General features: G+C 34.8%; 1 protein-coding gene and 1 long non-coding RNA gene across 13 annotated transcripts in view; one reads left to right on the forward strand and one right to left on the reverse strand.

Annotated features, from left to right (window-relative positions):
* LOC105475404 (uncharacterized) overlaps positions 1–24,439 on the forward strand; it is a 111,155-nt gene that overhangs the window by 34,072 nt on the left and 52,644 nt on the right. For 3 of the 4 annotated variants that reach the window (XR_983321.3, XR_011622095.1, XR_003016576.2), the window contains exons 2-3: positions 12,029–12,140; positions 12,409–12,451. This is a non-coding gene — a long non-coding RNA (uncharacterized lncRNA). The remainder of the gene's footprint in view (positions 1–12,028; positions 12,141–12,408; positions 12,452–24,439) is intronic. The other variant, XR_011622094.1, reaches the window with a different exon arrangement.
* The window catches only part of LOC105475402 (calcium voltage-gated channel auxiliary subunit alpha2delta 1), a 506,236-nt gene continuing 499,631 nt past the window's right edge, over positions 17,835–24,439 (reverse strand). For all 9 annotated transcript variants that reach the window (XM_011730609.3, XM_011730608.3, XM_011730607.3 and 6 more), the window contains one exon: positions 17,835–21,909. In XM_011730609.3, the coding sequence (XP_011728911.2) occupies positions 21,793–21,909 (117 nt within the window). In that variant the 3' untranslated portion in view covers positions 17,835–21,792. The remainder of the gene's footprint in view (positions 21,910–24,439) is intronic.

Raw genomic sequence — 24,439 nt, forward strand, 5'->3', positions numbered from 1 at the left:
TAAGAGAAGCAAGAGAAGAGTCCTGAGAGCTCAAGCTTTAAACTCTTAAGAACCTGAGTTACCTTGTATTGGCCAGATATTCATTTGTACTACCAGACACAAATTGGGATTTGTGAGTTAAATTTCAATTAGGTAGAAATGTAATTCCAAAGGAGCACACTGACATTGGGTCCATTTTGTAACCGCAACTATTTAAAGCATATTATAAATTCTGAGTGCATTGCCCTACTGCCTTCTCACATTCAAGGTCACCCTTGATAAGTCTGAAAATTATTATAGTCAACATGTATTATTAACAGCTTATTAGGGCTAAGATATAGTCTAAGCATTTAAAGGTCTGAACCATAAAAGATAGGAACTATTATTATCCTTATTTTGTGGTAGAAGTCATTGAAGTATAAGTTAAATAAATTTCCTGAATCGCATGTTTAGTAAATTGCAGCATCTAAGTCTAGAATTCTTTAATACTACATTACACAGCTTCCCAGGGCAGTCATTTTCTCGTTGCTTTTTGTATAACTTAAAAAATGTCTTTAGAAACTTTGAATATCTTCTTATCTCTACTGTTCTGAAGTTAAATGCATATATGTCTAATTATGACTCTTTTTAAATTCAAAGTGATAGGACTGTTGTGGGCTCTTTTATTCTGAAATTTGTTTCTCACATCAATCTGTTTTCTCACATTCATTTGTCTTTTTTCTTTCTTTTGTGGAAACCCTCAAGTAGCGAAATAATGGGAGCTTAATTCTGCGGTGCAAATGCCTACACTAGAAGGCTTGGTTATCCCATTTTTTCCCTAATTTTTTTGAGCAAGAGAATAGTTAAAGTGAGAATTGACTAGATGAAGCCTTGAGCAAATTACAAAACTTAGTGACTTTCAAAACTGTAGAAACTTCTATTTTTGTTTCATGTCTCTTCACTCTGGAATGCAGGCTGATAAAGCAGCCACTGTCTCAATGTTGCTGTTTGTGGTTGATGGAAGGAAGGTTCTTGAAGGGCATCAATCACATGATCCTGCCTGAAAAGGATTTCACATCACTTCCTCTGGCAATTCATTGGCCATAACTAGTCACATGGTCCTATACAATTATATTAATGAATTAGTTTGGGAATAAATATGGATTGCTTATGATTTGCATGTCCAGCATTAGAGTTAGCCAGTTGTTATCTAACAACAGTTACTCAGTACATACACAGTCACTGAATTTCAGCCCTATTTTCCATTTCTATGTTTTACCATACTGCCTGATTCTGAGATTAGAGCTTCTCTGAGGTCTTCTTTTGTGCATTAGTTCCTACGTTTTTCCTTATAGCGTATCTCTTCTAGCATATGCTAGGTTGTAGCTTTTCTGCTTTCATCCAGTGATTAATTCTCAATTACCTTCTGTGTTCAACTAAAGTGTTGATCTTTCTCCCTGGTCATAACACTCACTTTTTACTTTCTGTTCTCCTTATCTTATATCTTTCATTCTTCATTGTAATTCTAGTGGAATATTACAAATAATGGGGCAAACTGTATGTATTATCTGCCATCATTAATATGAAGTCAGGTGAGAAAACTGGTTTTTCAGTCTTATAATTTATTCATATATTGACACATCTAAATATATGAGGAAAAATACTTCCGATGTATGAGATAATCTTTCCTTATGAATCCAAAGTATAAATCTGTTCTTGTTAGATTTCAGGAACAAGTATAATATCAAAATTTTAAGCTTTGGTATTACAGTGGAATTTAAAAAATAACTAGTTCTTGTCTTGAGGAAGTTCAGGATTTATCAGAGAGGTACAATACACAAATATAAATATATAGTACTAATTTAAAAATAGAGTATATAAATAGTATGGTATTACACAAGATGGAGAAATTCTTTTCACCTCATAAATGCAAAAAGTTAATATAGGAGAATACTTATTCCCTCTGTTCCTTACCCACCTCACTTCCCTTTCCATATTCTACTTTTCCTGCTTTACCAATCCATCCATCTAAACTAAATGTATAATACATTTAATTCTTTCATAAGAAATTTGAGAAAATTCCTAATTAGTACTTAGGATTCATTTTAAGCATGGCTATTATAGCCTGAATGTTTGTGTCCCCCCAAAATTCATATGTTAAAACCCCACCTGCCACTAACTCCCTACAGTGTGATCGTATTAGGAGGTAGGGCCTTTGGGAAGCAATTAGGCTTAGACGAACTTATAATAGTGGAGCCCTCATGAATGAGATTAGTGCCCATATCAGTGAATAGAGAGAACCTGCTCTGCCCTCTGCCCTCCACCAGTCACTACTGACTTGTGGAGATACAAGTCAGTAGTAGTCTTCAGCCCAGAATAGGTTCCTCACCAGAAGCCAACTGTGTTGGTAACCTTGTCTCATTTTTCCAGCTTTCAGAAATACATTTCTGCTGTTTATATGCCACCCAGTCTGATAATTTATTATTGCAGCCTGAACTAAGCCAGTGATCTAAGACCTTAGACACAGTTTAGTTATAGAACTTACCTAAGAAGTAAGCAATTATTTATGCATACACATGCAAATTCATACCTTTTTAAAAGACATCTGTTATGTCCTTTAAAAAGCTATATTTATATGAAATTTGAATAAATAAGATTGGCATAAAAGAAGGTTGAAGGGTCCAAAGATTCATTAGACTAAAAACAAATGTGTTGCCTACTTTTTACTTTCCTGACCTACTACATCTAAGGCTATGACTTCAAGTGGTGTTTATATATTGATCCCAAAATCTATATTGTTTCCTCTGAATTTTCTTGCTGAGATACAGACTTTTATATCCTACGGCTGCTCTATACCTTTATGTCCCTATAGACTTCTAAAACCCAATCTTGCCAAATAAACTCATTATTTCTCCTCCTGAATGTAGTCCCTCTCTTAACTTCCCTTACTCAGCAATGGCTCCATCACATATCTGGAATCATGGTTAATTTCTAGATCAAGTTGTTTCAGTTAGGATTCTTTGGCTCCCAGGAATGGAAAGTCTGACTAAAATCTGAATAATTCATTATGCTATCTAATGGGTTATACTTTCAATTGTCTCTATTCACCCCATTGGTGAGGGATGACTCCTATTCATCCCTAGGATTTCTGCCCCAGGAATGTGGGAATTGCTGAACATACAATACCTAACATTGGAGAGATGAGATTGACAGCAAATTATACTCATAGCTTGGGGAAGAAGGATTCTGGACATCATTCAGGTCCACATGGGGTTACATTCAATGACAAAGTGAACAAATAGGGTTTCTGGGAAGCTTTGTAGTACAGTATCAAGAGGGCGCAGTTCCTTCTAGTTTTAGAGGGAGGATGTATTTGGCTTTTTTGACCAATTCTACTGGGCTGGCAAGGAACTGAAACCCATTCCTCTGAGATAAGCAGGAATGGTGCCTGGTTCATTGGATATGGAAGTGACCGGATTCCAAGAGCTGAGTAGAAAGAAGAACCTGTGTTTGGGCCATGCATGGATGTCCCAGTTTCAGATGTGGCATATAATATTTGGAATTAATTTCAAGCCTTACACTACAGTTATTAAGAGTTGTTTTCTGGAGGGGATTTCTGGTGGTCTCTCCTAAGGAATAAATGTTAGAGACTTTAGCCACATTCTGAGAGCTCCAACCACATAAGTGCTTCCTGAATCTTCATGTTATCAATATTTCGGTATTAGCCTTAGACCCTGATCACCTGGCCAAACAAACCATTAACTACTAGTCCAATGTACAACCTGATCTCAGGCCATGACTTCCAGGTAACATGGAAGATAAAGCATAGTGCTAATTGTCCTGCCTACAAAGGGTATTTATTTTATTCATTTTATTTCACAGCCAATCTTCAGTGGGACTTAATACTGTAGAAATCTTCTGTAAGTAATGCTAATGAATTACACAGAGGTATCTATAGTGGTTGTTGTTATTTGTCCTATTTGAACTGGTCATAAAAGCAATCCATGAAGCCCTAATTAGGATAACTAGAGAGGGGCATGAGTAGGAATGCTGAAGTCAGAGCACCCAGCTCATGCAGTTGATTTGTGCCTTATGGGTGTTCTCAGGTCTAGTTCACATACCACAATTCCACCTTAACTGTGGAATGCTATCAGGCACAACTGACCCCTTAGTAAGCTAGGACAGAGGGATAATTTTGGACACATAATCAGTTCATGTCCCAGACACACATTTGACTTGCAAGATTATGTATTTCATTTCCTCCATAGACTTTGTTTTGAAATCTATGTTGTCTGTTTGTTTTTTAGTTGTCCCCCAACCTCCTTCAATAAGAAAGAAATTTTTAGCTGAAAGTTAAGTGCCTCACCTAAATACCCTATTATTCTCCTACTGGGGAGACTAATCTCTACAAAGAGTCTAGATTAGATGCAGACATTTTGAGCTCCAATGAATACATAGGTTTGTAATGTTGAGTAGCGGAGGTACTTGCACTGATTGTGTAATTGCCCAACAGGTCCTTGCTGTGCACTGCACAGACAAAATTAGCTCACTGAGACAATGGTATTTCAGTAAAGAAAGTGTTTAATTGATGCAAGGCTGACCACACAAGAGATAAAGTTATTACCCAAATCAGTCTCTCTGAAGGATCAGAGGTTAGGGTTTTTCAAGGATAGTTTGATGGGCAGTGGGCTAGGGAATGGAGAATGTTGATTGGTTGGAAATGAAATCATAGGATACAGAATATGGTCCTCGTGCACTGAGTCAGTCACTCGGCAGGGGCCACAGGACTGGTTGAGTCATAGGTCTGAGTGAAGTCAGGTGGTTGTCAGAAATGCAAAAATCTGAAAAAAAAATTTCAAAAGACGAATCTTAGGTTCGATGTTAGTGACGTTATGTACAGGAACAATTGGGGAAGTCACAAATCCTGTAATCTCTGGCCATTTAACTTCTGAGTAGTAAGGGATTATAGAAACTATGCCTACATCTTAGCAGAATTCAGGCTCCTCTCATAACCCTAACATTGTGGCTTTCACAAGTTTTATAAAAGCAGTTTAGTTTAGGGAAGGGCTGTTACCATCCTGCTTTAAGGTTAAACTATAGACTAAATTTCTCCCAAAGTTAGCTTGGCCTATGCCCAGGAATGACCAAAGACAGCTTGGTGGTTAGAGGCAAGATGGAGTCAAATTTCTCCTAACTGTATAATTTTACAAAGGCAGTTTCAATTGTATCCTGGACTACATGGAACTTTATCCTGTTAAGGGCATCATTCAAATCTGACAGTTATTAATATAAATATTTTGGAACAGCATGTCCAAAACTTTAGTCTCCAGTATCCGAAGAGGCTATTCAAGCATTTCATGTTTTTAATTTCAGAGGGTACTTTTTTTTTTTTTTAATGTTAGAGGTTCTACCATAACTTACACGACAGCTAAATACTGATAGAAACTTCCTGATGTGGAAGTTCGGTGCATTTTTGTGTAATATTTTGTGAACATTGTCATTTCCATGGTGTTTATGTTTTTTTGCAACCCAATGGCAAAAAAGGGCATGCGGGGAATTGAGAGCCTTCTTCTTGCTCAAATAAATGTTCCAACATTAATTTAGTTATTTCAACTAGATTTAGAGATGGGACCAAAGTTTATTACTTTTTTTTTTAGCACTCAGCAATTTCTATTTGTGTGTGTGTGTGTGTGTGTGTGTAGATATATAATGTAAACATTAAAAGCTTGCTGAATGGATATATAAACAATAATAAACAATAAGAATAAAAAATAGGAAGAATTTCAGCCAGGAGTGGTGTCTCATGCTTGGAGTCCCAGGATTCTGGGAGGCCAAGGAAGAGGACAGCTTGAGCCCAGGAGTTTGAGACTAGTCTGTACAACATAGTGAGACCCTGTCTCTACAAGAAAAAAAATTAACTGAGTATAGTTGTGAAAGTCTGTGATCCCAGCTAATTGGGAGGCTGCGGCAGGGGTATTAATTGAGCCCCAGGAGGTCAAGGCTGTGATTATACCACTGCATTCCAGCCTGGGCAACAGAACAAGAACTCCCATCTCAAAAAATAAAAATAAATAAAAAAAGTAAAAAATTAATTAATAGAAAAAAATAGGAACAATTTAAGCATAAGTTTTTAATAAATCAGCCTTGGCTCAGTTTTATTAAACTTCAACACATGCTTTCCAATGGCTATATTTAAAAAAAAAAAAAAACACTATAATTCCCATGTCTCATTATACTATTATTGTTACAAGTAATAGACTGACTTAATAAAATGATCTCCTTATCCATGATAATGGATTTAAAATTTATGCATTCATGTCTTATGATCCTTGTTAAACTTCACTGTCAAGTAAAATATTATACAGTAACCTAATTCATGCTTTGAATACCTATTTTATCTAGGGAAATATTTGGCACTGGATCACATATATAAGCTTATATCTTTTGATCACTACATTTTAACTATAGTATCAGAGATATTCAAGAAATGATTTTCCTATTTAGTTACCACAAAATGTGGGAAGGGACGGATAAGAAGAAACAGAGTCAAATACATATTTTTACACATCTGTGGGAATTTTTATAGACATTAACCAGCAAGCAAATTCATGGCAGTAGGACGATGTTGTACTGGAAACAATCAACCCGCAATGTGCTCCTGGAATGCACTGATAGCCTGTACTTCTGGGAGCATCTGAACTTCTAGTTCTTGAATTAGAGCCATTTAGATAAAATTTAAATACTGTAGTATTTAGAAAATATTTTATATAACATTTACTTCATTATTATATGTGCATATTGAATATTTACTTTAAAATAACTTGGGTTCTGAGATTCCACCATATGGAATAATATGTTGCAACTACATGCCATGAGATATGCATGATTTAATACTAGGTACAAAGCCAACCTCTGGAGAAGTCCACAGATAATTCTCCTCACTCATTTGTATTCCTTTCCCTTTCCCACTACAAGAGGCGACCTAATTAAATTTTGGAATATTTATAATAACTGACACGATAGCACTTACTATATGCCAAGTATTATTTTAGCCCTTCTATGTTTTTTAACCACTTAATCAAAGCAACTCTGTAATGTTGAGTACTGTTATTATATGAGTACTATTATTCTTTCGGCTTCACGGAGGCTTGGAAAGAGTAAGTAAATTGCCCAGGATCACAGTTCTAATAATTAAGAGTAATATGGGAGGGGATGATGATCACACTAGGGAAGTGTTAATGGCAATTTAGAAAACTAGACAGATATCCAATATAATTTAGAAGTACTTGACTCAAAATAGGATCTTGGTAAAAGAAAACAGTACAAAGTACAATAATTCCTATGCTTTTGGCTGGAAAATTCTGTGGATGTTGATGTCATTTACAAAGTTGGGGAATGGAGAAGGAACCCTGTTAATGGAAGGGAGAGAATGTGAAGTGGTGGAGGATACATTGCAATAAGAGTTATGTAGGGACACGTTAAATTAGGGGTCTTTTTTTCTAGGCTGCATTCTAGGTGGGACAAACTGAAATGGACACTTGCATATAGGTGGTTTATTGCAAAGAACCCTCAGAAACAATACCTGTGAAGGAAGTAAGCAGGATTGAAAAAGAAATTGGTGATGTACAGTTGAAACAGAGGTGTCAGTCAATCTCATGGGAAACTGGAGCTGGGATGGCCCTCCAGAAATGGGCTGAATTGAGACATGTTACCAAACCTGTCCTTCTATCCCTTTGCAGTGGGTATTACTTGGAGAAAAGCAGCTTCCTCCACCCCAAAGTAATTTCTGGGGAGAATCTTGGCTATGAGCCACAACTAGTCAACTCCCCTGGAAGATGGAACAATGGGTACCTCAGTTTTGAGGCACACTCAGATGGAGAAATCAAATTGGCCATCTACTATATCAACATGGATGTAAGAATCCAGACATAAGGGAAAAATCAAGGTGGGAGATATAAATTAGGGAACTCATAATAAGCATATTCCACTCATATAACATAATGCCAAGGGAATATGTATGGTGGGTTGAATTGTGTCCTCAAAAAAGAAATGTCCAAGTCCTAATCCCTGAAACCTGTGAATGTGACTTTATTTGGATAAAGGGACTTTTCAAATGTAATTAAGTTAAGGATCTAGAGATGAGATTAGCCTAGATTTAGGTTAGAACCTAAAAACCAATGATACATGCTCTTATAAAAGACACAGGAGGAAAAAACACAGACAAAGGGAAAAGGCGATATGAAGGCAGAGGCCAAAATTAGAATTAACTGCTACAAACTGAGCAATGGCTGGAGTAACAGAAACTGGAATAGACAAGAAAAAAAAATCTCTCTTAGAGGCTCAGAGGGAGTGTGGTCCTGCTAACACCTTGATTTTGAATTTCTGACCTCCAAAATTGTGAGATAATATATTTCTGTTGTTTGCAAACTACCACTTGGTGGTAATTTATAGCAACGCTAGGCAACCATGATCATATGTAACAAACTCCCTATGCCTAAGAGATAAAATGATATTGAGAAGCTAATTCCCTATAAGGATAATAACAAAGATTTATATACTACTAAGGAAACCACTGGAAGAAATTATGTTGTTATTTGTGAGATACTTAAGTTAATCTCTGTAAAATTTTGTATTTTTCTTTAATTTGGAAAATAGGAAGTTCAAAGTATTAGTGAAGACTATTTACTATTTTATTTTTAGGTACATATTGATCCTACTACATGAAGGGCACACTACTAAACTTCCATAATGCATATTTAGGAATAGCCTGAAAGAGAAATACCAAAATAAATGACAACTTGAGTCACTGAGGACTTTGAAACCTTAGGAATAACCCTTGGCAGGTGAGAACAGAATAGGGTTCAGAGGGTTGATGGAATTTTCTCCAGGTACACCCTACTCCTCCTTTGCAATCAGTAACAATACAAGGAGAGATTAAGGAGGACTGTGCCCCTGAGTATTCACTCGTAAGCATAGCGGTATAAATACTTCAGTGTTACAAAACTGAGGCATCTACTATCTTATTATCAGCAAGACAATAGCATTGATCAACATGCTCCTGATTCATAATGAGTGATTCAGTGACTTCAAGCTCTCAGTATCCCAAGAGACAAATACAGAAGGGTTTGAGATATGTTAGGATTACAGTCTTTCCTTTGGATTAGAGGGAGTGACTCAGACTGGCTCAAATCAGCAGCAATCTAGCTTATGAGGCCACCTCACACCCTAAATGGTATCTCTTGGGATGGAGTGGCCCTGCGACATCACTATTATATAGGCATTAATAAGACATGTACTTGGGTGTTCAGGAACACACACTATAGTTTGAAAGCACAATTTTAGGTTTTTTTGGATCAGCTTGAAGCTATGTTTTCAGGTTCAGCTTAACCATTCTCTTAGGTTTTTTATTCGTGAATTTCTTGATTCTCCATTTTTGTTTCACAGCATTTCTTACTTCTATTAATGAAACAGAATAATAGTGTATACAGAAATCTTTTACTGAATTATATAGTTAATAATAATTTAGGGCTACAGTTTAGGTCTTTTGGTATTATGGTATCTAATATGTAATTTATAATATAAATTGACTGAGATTGCTTTATAATTTTGTTCTTTTCTTCAATTTAATGCCATTTGGGTATAATCACTTTTCACCACAGGAAAAAAGGTTGAGGTATCAAAGCAGTAAAGGATTCAAGCTTTAAAGAAACATTTTCTACCATAATTTTGCCTAGTTACAGGCCATGTTGTATTAGTCACAGTTGCAATAGAAACAACTGGACTTGAGACTTTTGCCCTGTCTGTATTGCTCATCCTAATGTTTTTAAAAATCGAAATGTGTTGTTCCTTTCCACTTACTTTCCTCTCTTTAGTGGCTAAATTGACGTGCTTACCATCAGTTGTGAGCCACTTAATGTCTTTCTTGAGGCTCTGCTGACTCTAGAATTTAGGAAAATATAGGAAGTCCATCACTAAACTTAACGGCCCAGTATTAAATCAAACTTTCTCTTGAATTCTGTTTTTGCATCCCAGTTTTATTTTTTAAATCATTATACTTGTCTTATTTAAAAATGATCCACATGATCTGCCATTTTTTCTAACTTTGTCCAGTCCTACTTTTACTAATTCCAGAATTCTGATTCAAAAAAACAATTTAGGGATAGATTCTTGAGTCATGGATGAGACAGTCTGAGATGCAGGTTGACATGTCTTACTAGGTTTTCCTAACCTGACATGGGGTTGTACTAAGTGGAATGATGTTATATTAGAAGGAAAAGTAGATGCCCTCCAGAAGATGTCACAGCTTAACCATTATTTAAAATGAGATGGAAATTTAATTGAAAAATTAACCAAATGTTTGACTACTTGAAGCATTCTTCTTATTCTGGCAATACCAGAGATAGTATGGTTATTAGTAGATTAGGATCTTATTTTACTAGAAGCTGGTATTATTTATTAAGCTCCTATTTTGTGCCTGTCCTATATCATTAATAATTGTTCCCACCATATTGCAAAGAAAATGCTGCGACAATTTACAATTGCAGATTCTGATCCCCTAAGCTCACACTAGTAAAAATTAAAGCGACAGTTGAGACTAGGTTTTTTAAAATTCTAAAGTCCACACTTTTTTTTTAAGTATGCCACATTTTCATAGATTGTAACAGAGATATGTTCCAAATATCTCTCTCGGTCCAGAGCAGAGTGTCTAGTAAATACTTGGGTTTTCTTTATTTCCAAGCTCTTCCTCCTTGTTTCCTAAAAGGAAGTAATTTAATATAAATGTTATTTAAGATAATTCTGACAAACATTCAAACTCAAATCTATGTTGAAAAACAGAGGAGAAAATGGCCTAACCGCTCCAGAACACCAGAGAATGCTCTAGAAGAGTAGTAGTGTTTACAGTGGGTATTAAAATATAGGTAATCGTAAAGGGGAGGTTAGGAGAAGGCATTGTGGGAGTCGTGTTCAGCGCAGAAAAATGAATTAGTGCATTATATTTGAAAAACTTTAGGTAATTTGGTAAGGTTTAAGTTAAAAATTGCATTTTTTTTTTTTTTTTTTGGTATTAGGATAGGAATGAGGGGAATATGAAGTCATAAGTAGCGAGAGGCCTGCTTCTAATTGGTGTCATATGTCCTCCTAAGGCACTTATATTTTATTTTATAAGCAATGGGGAGTCACTGAATATTTTTTAAAGGGGGAAGATGTGATCAGAGGTAAATTTTAGAAAATAAGTACCATGGGGGTGGATTGAAGTGGAAAGAAACCCAAAGTAGGGAAACCAGTTGGGAATCATTTAAATGGTTTGGGCAGGAGTTGACAAAAGTCTGAAGAAAGAAAGTAGCAGTGGGTGTGGAAAGTAGTGGGAAATCAAAAGGTATTTAAGGTGTAGGCTTGTCAGAATTTGGTCATTTAATGACACTAAAGCTCTAGCTTAGCTGACTTTGCCTCTTTGACTTGGTCCTGAGATACAGAGGGCAAAAGGAGGAAGAGATATTGAGAAAGATGTTAGTTATTTTCTAGGTATGTTAGATTAGTCATATATTTAAGACTCCTAGGTATGAGAATCCAATGACGACTGGGAATTTGGACCAGAATGAAGATAGGAAACCATAACATTTAATAAAATCATATAGGTAAAGATTTTATAAACACCAATATTTAAGGGCCAGATGAGTTGGACTATCTTGAGAAGGGAGTGAGTGAGAAGACAGTGAAGCACTGGAACTCAGAGAAGTCTGAGTTTTCAGAGGGAAACTGACAGAATACATTGAGATTGGAATGAGCAATTAGGAAATCATCCAAAGCAGTTTTGGAGGAGAGGTTGAGATGAAATTTCAGGAGATTGAGAACTAATGAAAATGAGGACAAGTGGAAATTTAGCAGAGAAAATTAAAGGTTTTTGATGAAAGGAAATAAGAAAATGGATGAGGTAATGCATTTTTGTTGAGGGAAACTTAAGTATTGGCCCATAAGTGAGAAGAAGTTTCTTCCTTCATACCCTAAGCTGTTAGCTGAAGTCAAACATTCTCCCAGAGCTAACATTGCCATCTGCTTCTCCATTACTTAGTCTGTATCTACTGTGCTCCAGATGTCTAATTGTTGCTGAGATTTGGATGAAGACACCCAGGGCAGTGTGAATCTTCCATCTACCTTCTTCACAGCTCAGTCACTAAACACAGGTCAGTTCCCATCAGGTTCTTTCCTTCCATCTGCCATCAACTCCCTGTTACCAAGATCTTTTTATTACATAGCACTTTTTTTTAGAGTTAGTAATATATGCCTCTTCATGCAATTTTTGGACGAATACTCTCCTTGTGGTCTCCTGCAACTCGCGCTGTGTTTGTGTTTCTCATCATTATATTTCCAATGCCCAGCAGAGAGAAAATTTTGAGGTCTTGGTAATATTTGTTATACCTTAGAAATCTTTTTGATGTCGTGTTTCCCCAGGCATTCCTAAAATCATCAGCATCAGAATGATTAAGCTTCTGAGGTAAGAAACAGAGGCCTGAGTGACTATTAGGTAGTGACTATAATCATTGTTACTATACACATGTATTTATTGAGTGAATAAAATAAATCAGACAACGAACAGAAACTTAAGAGGTGTCATATGACATGCCCAAGTTGGGGAGCTGGGATGTGTCCCCAGGCAATCTGACTGTACAGCCAGGAACTTCTATCATGCACCAGTCTCTCTTGCCTCAGTCAGGTATCTTTGAGGGTCTCTAAATGAAGATGAGCAGGCAGCCTGCCATCAATCTGAAATAGTAATCTTTTAAGTGGGATTTTAAAAGTTTTGATGAGCTTTTCATTGTGTCAAGAAATAGCCATTTAATTGTGATATGTAAAAAAAAAAAAAAAACATATTGTCAAGTCACAGAATTTTCTAATTTTATTCTGTTGTTTGGTATCATTTACCATAAGAAAGAACCTGATTGACAAAGTTCTTTTTGTTTGATATTTATAGAAATCTGTGGTGCAACTATATAAGACATTTGATATTATTAATGTGACTTAAATAGGAATAGAATGTCTATTAAAAAGAATTATCCCAATAGTGGTCCTAAATATCAGCCACAATCAACGAGAACTGTATTGATTATCAGGTATGTCCAACTATAGAATCCAGATCCAAAGAGAAAAATGAATAGAAAAGCCCTAAAAATAATGCAATTAAAATGGACTTGCAGAATGTGTTTTAAAATACGCTCATAAAATGTGTTCATTTAAAATTGAAACAAAAAATTGTATGTAGATACAGTTTTATAAAGTATAATTCAGAAACATCCTGCATCTGAGTCGTCACTCCTGTCACTTAACATCCCCCTGGCTAGTGTAACCCTGGCTGCAGGAAACACTCAAGATTCTGAATTAATTAGAGTGGCACTTAAGTATCAATATATAAAACAAAACAAACCAACAAAACTTTCAATAAGCATTTCAATAAGCATGCAATCAGTGTTAAAAATCACACTGAGTGTATACATTCTTGGGCAGCAGCGACTCATCCAACTTTGCATCTTCTCGTCTTCATATCCTCAACACTGTACAAAGTCTCCTTCACAATATTTCTGAAGAGCAATTTTTAATTTTCTCATCTGGATTTGTCCCGTCTACCTCACCCCTGCCTTGGGCACCCTCCTTTGTCCCCCGCACTTTGGGGACTGCACTGCTAGTCAGGATGTTAAACTTCAGAACCCTGAGAGTAATTGTTTCTCCCCCAACTTTTTTTTTTTTTTTAAATATAACCAGTGAATCATAAAGTCTTCTCCTTTTTTTCTTCTAAATATTTCAAAGATCCGTTCACTTTTCTCTGTCTACCTTCCTACCAGTCAACAAAAGTTTCACACCTCGATGGTAGGCTCCTAAGTGGTCTCCTTATCTGTAGGTGTTCTTCTATCAATAACACATTTCACCCAGAGTGGTTGTCCGAAGATGTAAATATGATGATACTGTTCTCTGCGTAAAACTCTTCAGTGGCTTTCACTTACTTAAATACCCAATGTGATTCAGAGAGAGTTTCAGGCCCTGGTTCTTCATCTCTCCAGCGGCTTCTTCCACTTCATCTTCAGTCACCCACCCCTCCAGCCAGACTTAACTGTCACATTGAGCTACTTCCAGTTCCCTGGATGCATCTCTTTTCATACACTCTTCTCTATTTCTTACAGTATTGCATCCTCCTTCCTTCAGCTTAAGATCATGGCAGCCTTCTCTGACCAGCCTAGTCTTGCTAGGTTACTTTTCTGTAAGCTCCTATAATATTTATTTCCTACAGAACAGCACTCATCTCACTATTGTAAATGTTTATTATTTACTCTCAGCCAGTAGTCCCTCAAGGAAAGGAATTATTTTTATCTTGTATAAAGGGTCCACATCTAACACTTCAGTGGAATAAAGAATAAATGCATGTTTCATGGAGTACACATGGATACAAAGAAGAGAATAACAGGCAGTGGGCTCTACTTGATGGTGGAAGGTAAGAGGAGGAAAAGGATTGAAAAACTATCAGGTACATGTTTGTTACCTGGGTAATGAAATAATCTGTAAAACAAACCCCTGTGACATGCAGCTTACCTATACAACAAACCTGCGCATATACCCCTGAACCTAAAAGTTAAAAAATAAAAATTAAAAAAAATTAAATTACACATTAATGGTTACAGTGATATAGTTTGAAGATTTGTCCCCTCCAAATGTCATGTTGATTTGTAGTCCCCAGTGTCCGAGATCACATCTGCTGGGAGGTGTTTGAGTCATGGGGGCCGATCCTTCATGAATGGTTTGGTACCCTCCTCATGGTAATAAGCGAATTTTTGCTCTATTAGTTCATGCGAGAGCTGGTTGTTTAAAAGAGCCTAGCATCTCTCTTTCTTGCTTTCTCTTGCCATGTGACATGCCTGCTCACCCTCTGCCTTCTGCCATGATTGAGCAGATGCAGATGCTGGTGCTATGCTTATTGTACAGTATGCAGAACCATGAGCCAAAATAAACATCTTTTCTTTATAAAAGACCCAGACTCAGGTATTCCTTTATACAACACAAAAAGACTGATACATGTAGATAATTAGGATCTTTAGCGCTTCAGCCCAAAATGAAGATTGTACTAGGAAGATGAGTGTCATGATAACAATTCATAATAATGTATGGCATTGATGAGTGATAACAGTGCTGGGCTCTATGCTAGGTTATTTACATTAATTTTATCACTTAATCATGGCAATCCTTCAATGTAGTTACTGTTATTTTTATTTTAGAGATGAGGAAACTGAAACTTTTAGATGTTATGTAACTTGTCCATGGTCCCATAGCTAGTAAGTGGTTAAGTCAGGTTTTAAATCGAAGCAAGGAATTCCAGTGACCACGTGGCTACACTGCCCTCACAATGTGGACTAGGGTAGTATTATAGTTCCTGGATTAAGAAATTTTACAGGTCATTATAATTATAAAATATAAAAGGGAGGGTAACAGAGGTAATGACAACTAACATGAGTTTGCTCTTTATTTTGCTGTTTACAATAGTTATAATCAATGATGCCATACTTTCACAAAACATCATTTTTCCTTAAACAATTAGGGGAAATAAGAATATCTGGAAAAGGGAATTCCCCCGAATACAGAAAATTGCCAACATTGCTTGCATTTTACTCCAACCTATACATACATTGTCCTTATATCAATATGTTGGATAGCTGGTGTCTGGAATCATTGTCTCTAGGGAAGTTACTAACAGCCAACTCGGGTTCCTAGTCCAGTTTTGACAAAAGGAGCTGGTGGCCTTGGACACGATTTAACTCCTCTGGGCTGCTTCATGTGAAAAGAGAGCACTTAGAACTGCATAAGCTCTCTGTCTTAGAATCCATTAGCTATTTTTTTAAACCTTGAGCATTTTTTTTTTCATGGAAACTTCATCCTACAGTATAAGAAATATTTTAAATCATTCATCCTTACCATATAAAGTTCATGATGAACTTATTTTTTAGATTAAAAAAAAAGTTTCAAATGACCCAAAACTATTACATAATAAATCATTTGGGGGAAAATTCTACACATCTAAGAAAAGCCAAACTTTGACAAAATTTCATGAGTATACATTTTTAACATATTAATAACTAAAGTATACAGTCTGATATTCAGGTCCAGGTTTTTATTTTATGCAAAAATTTCCTGAACTTTCATAATAAATGCATTAAGCATTTATTAAATGTGGCACATTTGACAACTGGCATATGCTGAGTTTGTTCATTTTTTCTTGTCGTCGTAGCTATGAACCTACTTTAATGTGACATACTTACTAAATTGGGCAAGTTATATTCTTTTCCAATTATGGTAGTGATATTAAATTTTCTTCTCAAATACATTTTTAAACAGTTCATTTATTAAATATAAAACAGCATTGTTGAGTTGTATAGCAATTTATAAGAAAGTATATAGGTGCTCTGGTGGGTAACTCCACTTTGAGATACAAAACATTTAGGAATTTAGAAATGTCCAAGAACTTGAATTTATTAGGACTTCATACCAGTAATTAAAAATTTTCAGCAGTAGTGAAAACTGGTGGTCAGAGGTAATGTGTCTTACAGATCTAAAATTCTAAGGCCAACTTGAATATAATGCAAAGAGAAAAGACTACCAATACATGTGTATGGATATACAAATGAATAATTCTAGTTTTATAAATCTAGGAAGTAATAGGGTTAATGGGCGGGGGTGGATGTTTGATTGTTCAGTTTGTTTTAGGTAGAGGTGTTCCAAATGACTTTAGACCAGAGGGAAAGAAGCCTGTTGAGAAGGGGGATGGAATATCCTTGAGAAAGAAGAACCGATGAAGCAAGGTCCCAAGAGAAGAGGCAGGAGTGGGATCAAAATGATTGATAGAGGAAATGAAGGTCTCTGGGGAATGAGAAAATTAAAGAGAGAAATTGGTATAGAATGAATCCAGATGTTCAAAAAACAAACAAAATCTACCTTACACTTTTGTGTAGGTTTTTTTTCTGTTAAAATGTCTTTATCAGACATGGGGGTCAGATTTTCCAGTAATCACCATCATGGGTACCCACATACTACAGTCCACCCATACGTAGGTATTTTTCAGATTCTCCAGATACAAAAAAGATGAGTAGGCCTATATTCTACTAGATTCCATACAGTATCAGGCTTATCACTTTATCAGGTAAGCATGGAAAAGCAGGTCATAAGCTGGCGTAAGTGTAAAAGGAACCTAATAGGGTTTTTAGGGAAAATTCTTTATACTTCATTGCCTCAGCTACTGTTCAAATGTTAGATGCATAGAAGATAAGCACATTTCAGATACTCTAACTTGTTTCTTTTAACCTACTTTCCTGAGGTCTTTAAAGAAACATGGCAACATTTTTGCCTAGGGAACTTTTTTTTGTAAAAGAAGTCCAAAGTCTGATTAAGTACATTCCTAAATGCCTTGATAGAGAAGGCAAGTTAGAAGGTTAGACTTAAGTAAAGGTGTTGAGTGAATTGACAGTCGTCCCTCTGTGTATGTATGTCGGGGAGTGGTTTCAGGATGCCCAGATGTATCAAAAGTCTGGAAACTGGCCCCGCAGAATCTGGGTACAGAGAAAGTAGGCCCCTGGTATACGTGGGTTTTCCGTTTTGTAAATACTGTATTTTCAATCTGCATTTGGTTGAAAAAAATCCATATAAGTAGATCCATGCAGTTCAAACATATATTGTTCAAGGATTCACTGTATTTGTGTGAGTTGAGGTTTGTAATTGTAAAAGCACTATTTAAGCCCAACTTTTATCTCCACAATCCAGAATTCTCTCTTAAAATATATTTATGACAGAGCCATCTGTCTCTTCCAACTGGATCTTTAAAAAAGCAGAAAACCCAAACCACGTGGTGACTTTAAATGATAAACTTTTATTCTGAATATACTGTTTTTGCACAAGATTTAACACAACATTTTCTGGGATTATAAATATTTTATAACAGTATTATACAAATTTTTACAAAATGTTTTTATCAGGCTAGATAATTTTCACAAAAGTGTCAAGAGAACAAAATAAAGGGGAGAAAAAATATATTGTTCACAAAAGCCAGTTGGCCTTTTGCATGAATGCACACCATTTTAATAAAAGTATTCCTAAAAGCATGATCTGACACTCACACAACACAACAAAAAGACAGCTTGACTAGGTCACATTATAAACTGAATTGGCATCTACACAAGACAGTATCCCATTAGTTTCAGTGGAATTTCTTTGAGATAACTGTGTGAACTAGAAATAAGGTAGATGAAACTATTGGTAAGGGTTGTTTAATTCTTTAAAAATCTGGAATTTTTTCAACACTCAATATATTGTATTGGTTTGTTCTTCACAGAAATATACTGTGAATATTAACATTCTGCTATGGGAAACAATACAAGTTTAGATGAAAAAATATTTAAAATTTTGGGCAAGTGAAATAGTCATTCCATTCTATTCTTTTAAAAAAGTCACAACATCCATTTTGTTTCACTAGGTCAGACTATACCATTAAACATTTTAATGTCTAACATGATCAATGGAATAGATCCAGAGTTTTAAATTAAGACAAAATTTAAGCTTTGTTGGTCACAGACAGAGATTTAAATGAGATTTAAAATACAAGAGAGCATCAAATAAGCAAGTAACACTTGGGTTGCAAAGGTCACTTAAAAGGGATACTGCCTATTTGAACCCCATAAGGCCAGTTTTAAAGTTAATAAAAGGAATATTATAGGAAAACTTACAAATGGCAGCAACACTGTTTTTTTTTTTCCCCAAGTTAAGCAGTAATGCCTCAAGCATTAGAAACATGAAAAAAGATCATACTAAAATCTTATAGGCCCAGGACCTAAAAATCTCTTCAATCAAACTTGCTAACTATGTCATGTTAAAAACCTGTTACAAATATGGACCACGGTTGGTGTTTGGCAGTAATGCTGGTTGTTTAAATGAGGAAAATATAAAGAAATCATTAATGCAAAATTCTTTCTTGTTACTCAACACCATCGCCAAGCTTACTTGAATTCTGTTTTAGTGACTAACTACATTAAGCCACATGAGGATAACAAAAATTAAATAGTAAAAGCAGTGTATAATTTTTTTTATTGATCTTTTATACTGTTCAGTCGTTGGAAATCAATATTAATAACAGGCTATAATTTAAGTTCTTGTCAACATAACTCACAGAAAAATACTAAATGTAATATAATAATTTGATGGGATGAGTGTTACTGTCTTAAAGAAAAGTATGCTATAAGCATGAAGACTAATATTAGTCATGGGAACAATTTTTAATCAGCTTGTTCTTACCCAATTTATAATTGTATTTGTCAATTTGTCAATAATATATAACTCTACAGCAGAAAATAAAGGTTTATAGCAAAACTCATGCATATAAATATATTTTGATGGCAAAAGAAATCAAATAGGATCCTGCCAAGAGATGCCAAGTTTAACTGCGATTAATACAATAACAGTGTAATTGATGAAAACATATAATCGACATTAGCCATGAAAATATATTTAATAGATTTTGAACATAATTTTAAGGTAGTTTGTTGTATGCTGGAAGCAATTCAATTGTTTTAATGTGCATTGTTTATATACACAAACAATTTTATATTTTGATACCCCCTTCCCAACACTATCATGATTTAAGATAGTCTAGCAAAAATTGAACAATAACTTTTAAATATTGAACAAACAACATGATTTAAACGTTGTTACTAGAGTGAGAAGTTTTTTTCCACATATATTTTAAATCACTTTGGTGTCTTCTAAAATGTCAATACCAGTTATGAATGACACTACAAAATCACAACAATGCATTAGAAATGGTAACTGATGTCAACTCTTAGAACAATAGTTGGCAAAGTGATTCCATTTCCCCCTCCCCCCTTTTTATTGAAAAAAAAAATCTTAAATAAAGAAATGTACACAAATGGTACCTAAGGTATATTGGTGGTGGGAGGGAATTACAAATGTATGCAAAGCTAAAAACAAAACAAATATTATCTTTTAAACTACGTTAAATTATTGGTTATATCTTTGATATGTGGAGCATATTAAAGCATGCTGGATAATGTTAATAACTTTGACTTAAAAAGGATATGTAAGAAAATTTCCAGCATATACACATACCTTTAATTGGCATGTTCCAAAAAAAGAAAAACTGCATTTTATCATAAAAAATATCTACATACGTTCAGCCTTCAGTAAAATTATTAACTATTCTTAGAATTACACATTCATAGTTTTTACCCTTTCTTCAAATACTGTTTGCTCCAGAAAATAATTTTTAAAAGCATAAATAATCTGCTACCGTATTAGTCTATAATGAAATATCTGATTTACTACACTAACCATTTTCACCAATGAGGCTGTATAAAAAACAACTTTTATTATTCACAATCAAGTATTCATGTGCATACATAGAGATTCAAGGTTTCCTATTTGTTCAGATTATTGTAAAACCCTTATCAAATTGCATGGAAATTTTGGTCAAACGATCATACCATTTAAAATGGAAGGGCAAAAGCAGCAGTAGCAGGAACTTTTGGATTGTATGTGCTACCATTGAAACGAACAAAGAGGAAACCTAGGATGAATCTTCATTGAGAACATATATGTACTTTTCAAAAAATAAATGTGTCAAATCTGATTTATGTACTTAAAATATCTGTACATAGGTTATCAGGCGAAAGCACGAATCTGTATAAAATTCATTAATTCTCATTTCACCATTTATCTAACCCCAATCATTCAGCATTTACATTGCACAGTATATTCAGAGTAGTTTAACAACATTTTAAAAGATGACTTAAGTGCATTTACACTGCAAGGTTCAGATTCTTACATAACAATAATATCACTCAGTTAACTTTTCAATGACTACACTCTACAGTAAGAGAAAAAAGAACTGAAAAGTTAAAATAGCAGCAGCATCATGCAAAATACCCTTGGTAAACCAAAGTTCATTTATCACAAGAAAAACATTTCCCCCTCCCCCCAACAAGCTTTTCTTAGAGCATTTTTAAATATCTGGCTAGCACTACATTACTGTGAACAAAAGAAACATTACATCAAAGCACTTATTAAGGGCTTGCTTACATTTATAAGGAAATATGTCACATATTCTAATTTCTCCCTCAAGCACCTTTAGTTTAATAATTTCTTAGGTACTATTTTCAAACCATCAGTTCATTACTCCATCAAAATTTAATTGGTCATCAATTGTGTTTTATTTTTGGCAAAGAAGCCATTCTTCATAAGGCATTTGATTCATGGCAAATTTTTCATAGAAAATTAGCCATTATTTGTGTTTCAACAATTTAGACCAATGTTAATTCTTTCTCTATACATTTCAATAATTTATACTCAAAGCAGGAATTAAGTTTTAACAGAAGAATAAGTGAAGGCAAAAATAATTTCTTTCCCCTTAGAGATTTTCTTAGTAAAACTGCAACAAGTCAAAATTCCCGGTCAATATCAAGACATTTCTTATGATTCATAAACAATTGTATGGGGAACCCTTTCACATGTAATCACCAACAATGCAACAACAAACTCCCAAATTTTCCAATAGAGGACACGTATAGGATTTTGCTTTGATGTTATACATAGATGATGCAGCATTCACACACGTTTAAGGATCTGACACCCTGACATGCAGCCAGTGGGTGCCTTAGGAGTCTGCGCCTTAGTGTTATGCCATGGTATAGGCCCAGGTAATATCTGTCTGATTTTATAGCTGACCCTACTTTAATGTAATTGAGGGCTCATGTTCTGGCAGGGTCTGGAGTTTAATTATGCAGATTTGGTTTCAGAAGGTCACAACAGGCGGTGTCTGCTGCCAGATACCAGCCAAAGTAGTAGAAACTGGATTCCGAAGATATACCACAGGGAGGGATTTAATCCAGAAACACCACCACAGTCAGTATAATCCTCCTGTTGTAAAAAATAAATAAATAAAATAAAAATAAAAATAAAAATCTTGAAAAATCTTTAGTAACACATCTTTTAGAGTAATCCATATTTACTTCACTTCTGAACTTACCTTATAAAATTGCTTTAACTGAAATCCAAATAAATTACTTTCTCCTGGATTTTATCATTGAGGAATTTTGGTTAAAGCAACTTCCCTAGCATCATTTGACAAATGCTTTAAATTTTTAGTTGTAGATTTTTATGATTATGAAAGAAAATAATAAATGCTGTTTGAATAATAATTTTAAAGTAAAAACTTTCATAGTATCAAAAATCCTATATATTTATAAATACAAGAAGTGTAAAATTTAATAGGTTTTATAATTCCCAAGAATTATGATTTTAGCAACTATGCTCCATATGGGAAAGTTTGGGACTGATAAATACATTTCCATTTCCCATGTTTCTTACACAGTTTCTAAGGTTCAACATAGCGTGCAATCATAGCATCTGGACCTTCATCAAGAATTAAAGTAAAATGAAAAATAATGTATTTGAACCATAAACAATGAAAGGACATGGAAAATAAATATCCAAAATAAAGAGCTAAGCTAGGAAGAGATTTGTCTTGAGACAATGAGGAAATATTAGAATGAATGTACTCACATTAACTCCCCACAGTCTAGTGGTAGCTCATTTAGTTCCCTCTTAATGCAAAAGTATTATTCATCTTTTATTCCTAGGTTCTATATTTGATAACAATTTCCACATCCTTTAATTCCTTTTAACATAGTGAATTTCATTTTTAAAAACCTCATATTTATTTTTTATTTAATTTCAATAGTTTTGGGGGAACAGGTGGTTTTTGGTTACATGGATAAGTTCTTTAGTGGTGATTTCTGAGATTTTGGTGCACCTGTCACCCAAGCAGTGTACAATGCACCCAATGTATGTAGTCTTTTATCCCTTTCCCCTCTTCCTCCCGAGTCCCCAAAGTCCATTATATCATTCTTATGCCTCTGCATCCTCATAGTTTAGCTCCCACTTAGAAGTGAGAACATACAATATTTGGTTTTCCATTCATGAGTTACTTAGAAAAATGGTTTCCAACTCCATGTAGGTTGCTGCAAATGCCACTATTTCATTCCTTTTTATGGGTGAGTTGTATTCCATGTTGTATATATACCACATTTTCTTTACCTACTCATTGGCTGATGGACATTTAGGTTGGCTCCACATTTTTGTAATTTTGAATTGTGCTGCTATAAACATACACGCGCAAGTGTCTTTTTCATAAAATGACTACTTTTCCTCAGGGTAGATACACAGCAGTGAGACTGCTGGATCAAATGGTAGTTCTACTTTTCGTTCTTTAAGGAATCACCATACTGTTTTCCATAGTGGTTGTATTAGTTTACATTCCCACCAGAAGTGTAAAAATTGTTCTTTTTTTTTTTTTTTTTTTACCACATCCATGCCAACATCTATTTTTTGATTATGGCCATTCACGCAGGAGTAAGGTGGTATCACATTGTGGTATTAACATGCATTTCCCTGATAATTAGTGATGTTGAGCAATGTTTCATATGTTTTGGCCATTTCTATATCATTTTTTAAAAATTGTCTATTCATGTTTTTTTGCCCACTTTCTGATGGGATTATTTGAAAGACCATATATTTAAACATCTTTAAAGAATCTAATCCAAGGTAGGTGTTCTAATAATCAAAATAATAGGTTGAATAATTTTACAAAGATTCTAAGTTCCCAAAGAATAAGAACTTTGACTATTTTTGTTCACCAGGATTTAATACAGTGCTGCCACATAGTAAATATATAAAAATTATTTCTTTAATTGTATTTTAAGGCAGCAGAACTATTTTGTTTGTTAAGAAGAAAGAAAGCTGGGAGAAAAGAATCTATGAAAATAATTTTGGTTTCAATCAATTTACCTCCCAAATCTAAACAGAATCATAAAATAATCAATTATTAGTCTTTATCCTATTTGACCTTTCAGAAGCATTTGACAAATATATAACATTGTCTCCTTGAAATACGTTCTTGTGTATCTTTGGCTAACCTACTCTTCTGGTTTTTCTGGAAACTTGTTTGTGTATTTCTCCTTGGCTTGACCTCCTTTTCTTCATGCTGTCTACAATGTTAGACTTTTCCAGGTGTTACTTCTCTCTCCTTCTTTTTTCCTTTACACTTTGTTCCTAGATGATCTAATCTAGTCCTACAGCTTTAAATTTCATCCATTTCCAAATAACTTGCTCTTTTATATGTTCAATCCTGTATTCTCCTCTGGTCTCTGAATTCATTGATCTCTACTTTCTCCTCTTGTATGTCTCGTAGGGATTTCAAACTTGACTTGCCCCTAATATAATTCTTCTGGTATCAGTAAATAGCACTTTTAGAGTAGCAGATAAGGCCAAAGACTACAAGTAATGTACGATCCTCTTTTTTTCTCAAATCTAATTTTTTTTTTTTTTTTTTTTTTTGAGATAGGGTCTCACTCTGTCACTCAGGCTGGAGTGCAATGATCTTGACCTC

Source organism: Macaca nemestrina, chromosome 4, assembly GCF_043159975.1.
Source record: "Macaca nemestrina isolate mMacNem1 chromosome 4, mMacNem.hap1, whole genome shotgun sequence".
Classification (NCBI taxonomy): Eukaryota; Metazoa; Chordata; class Mammalia; order Primates; family Cercopithecidae; genus Macaca; species Macaca nemestrina.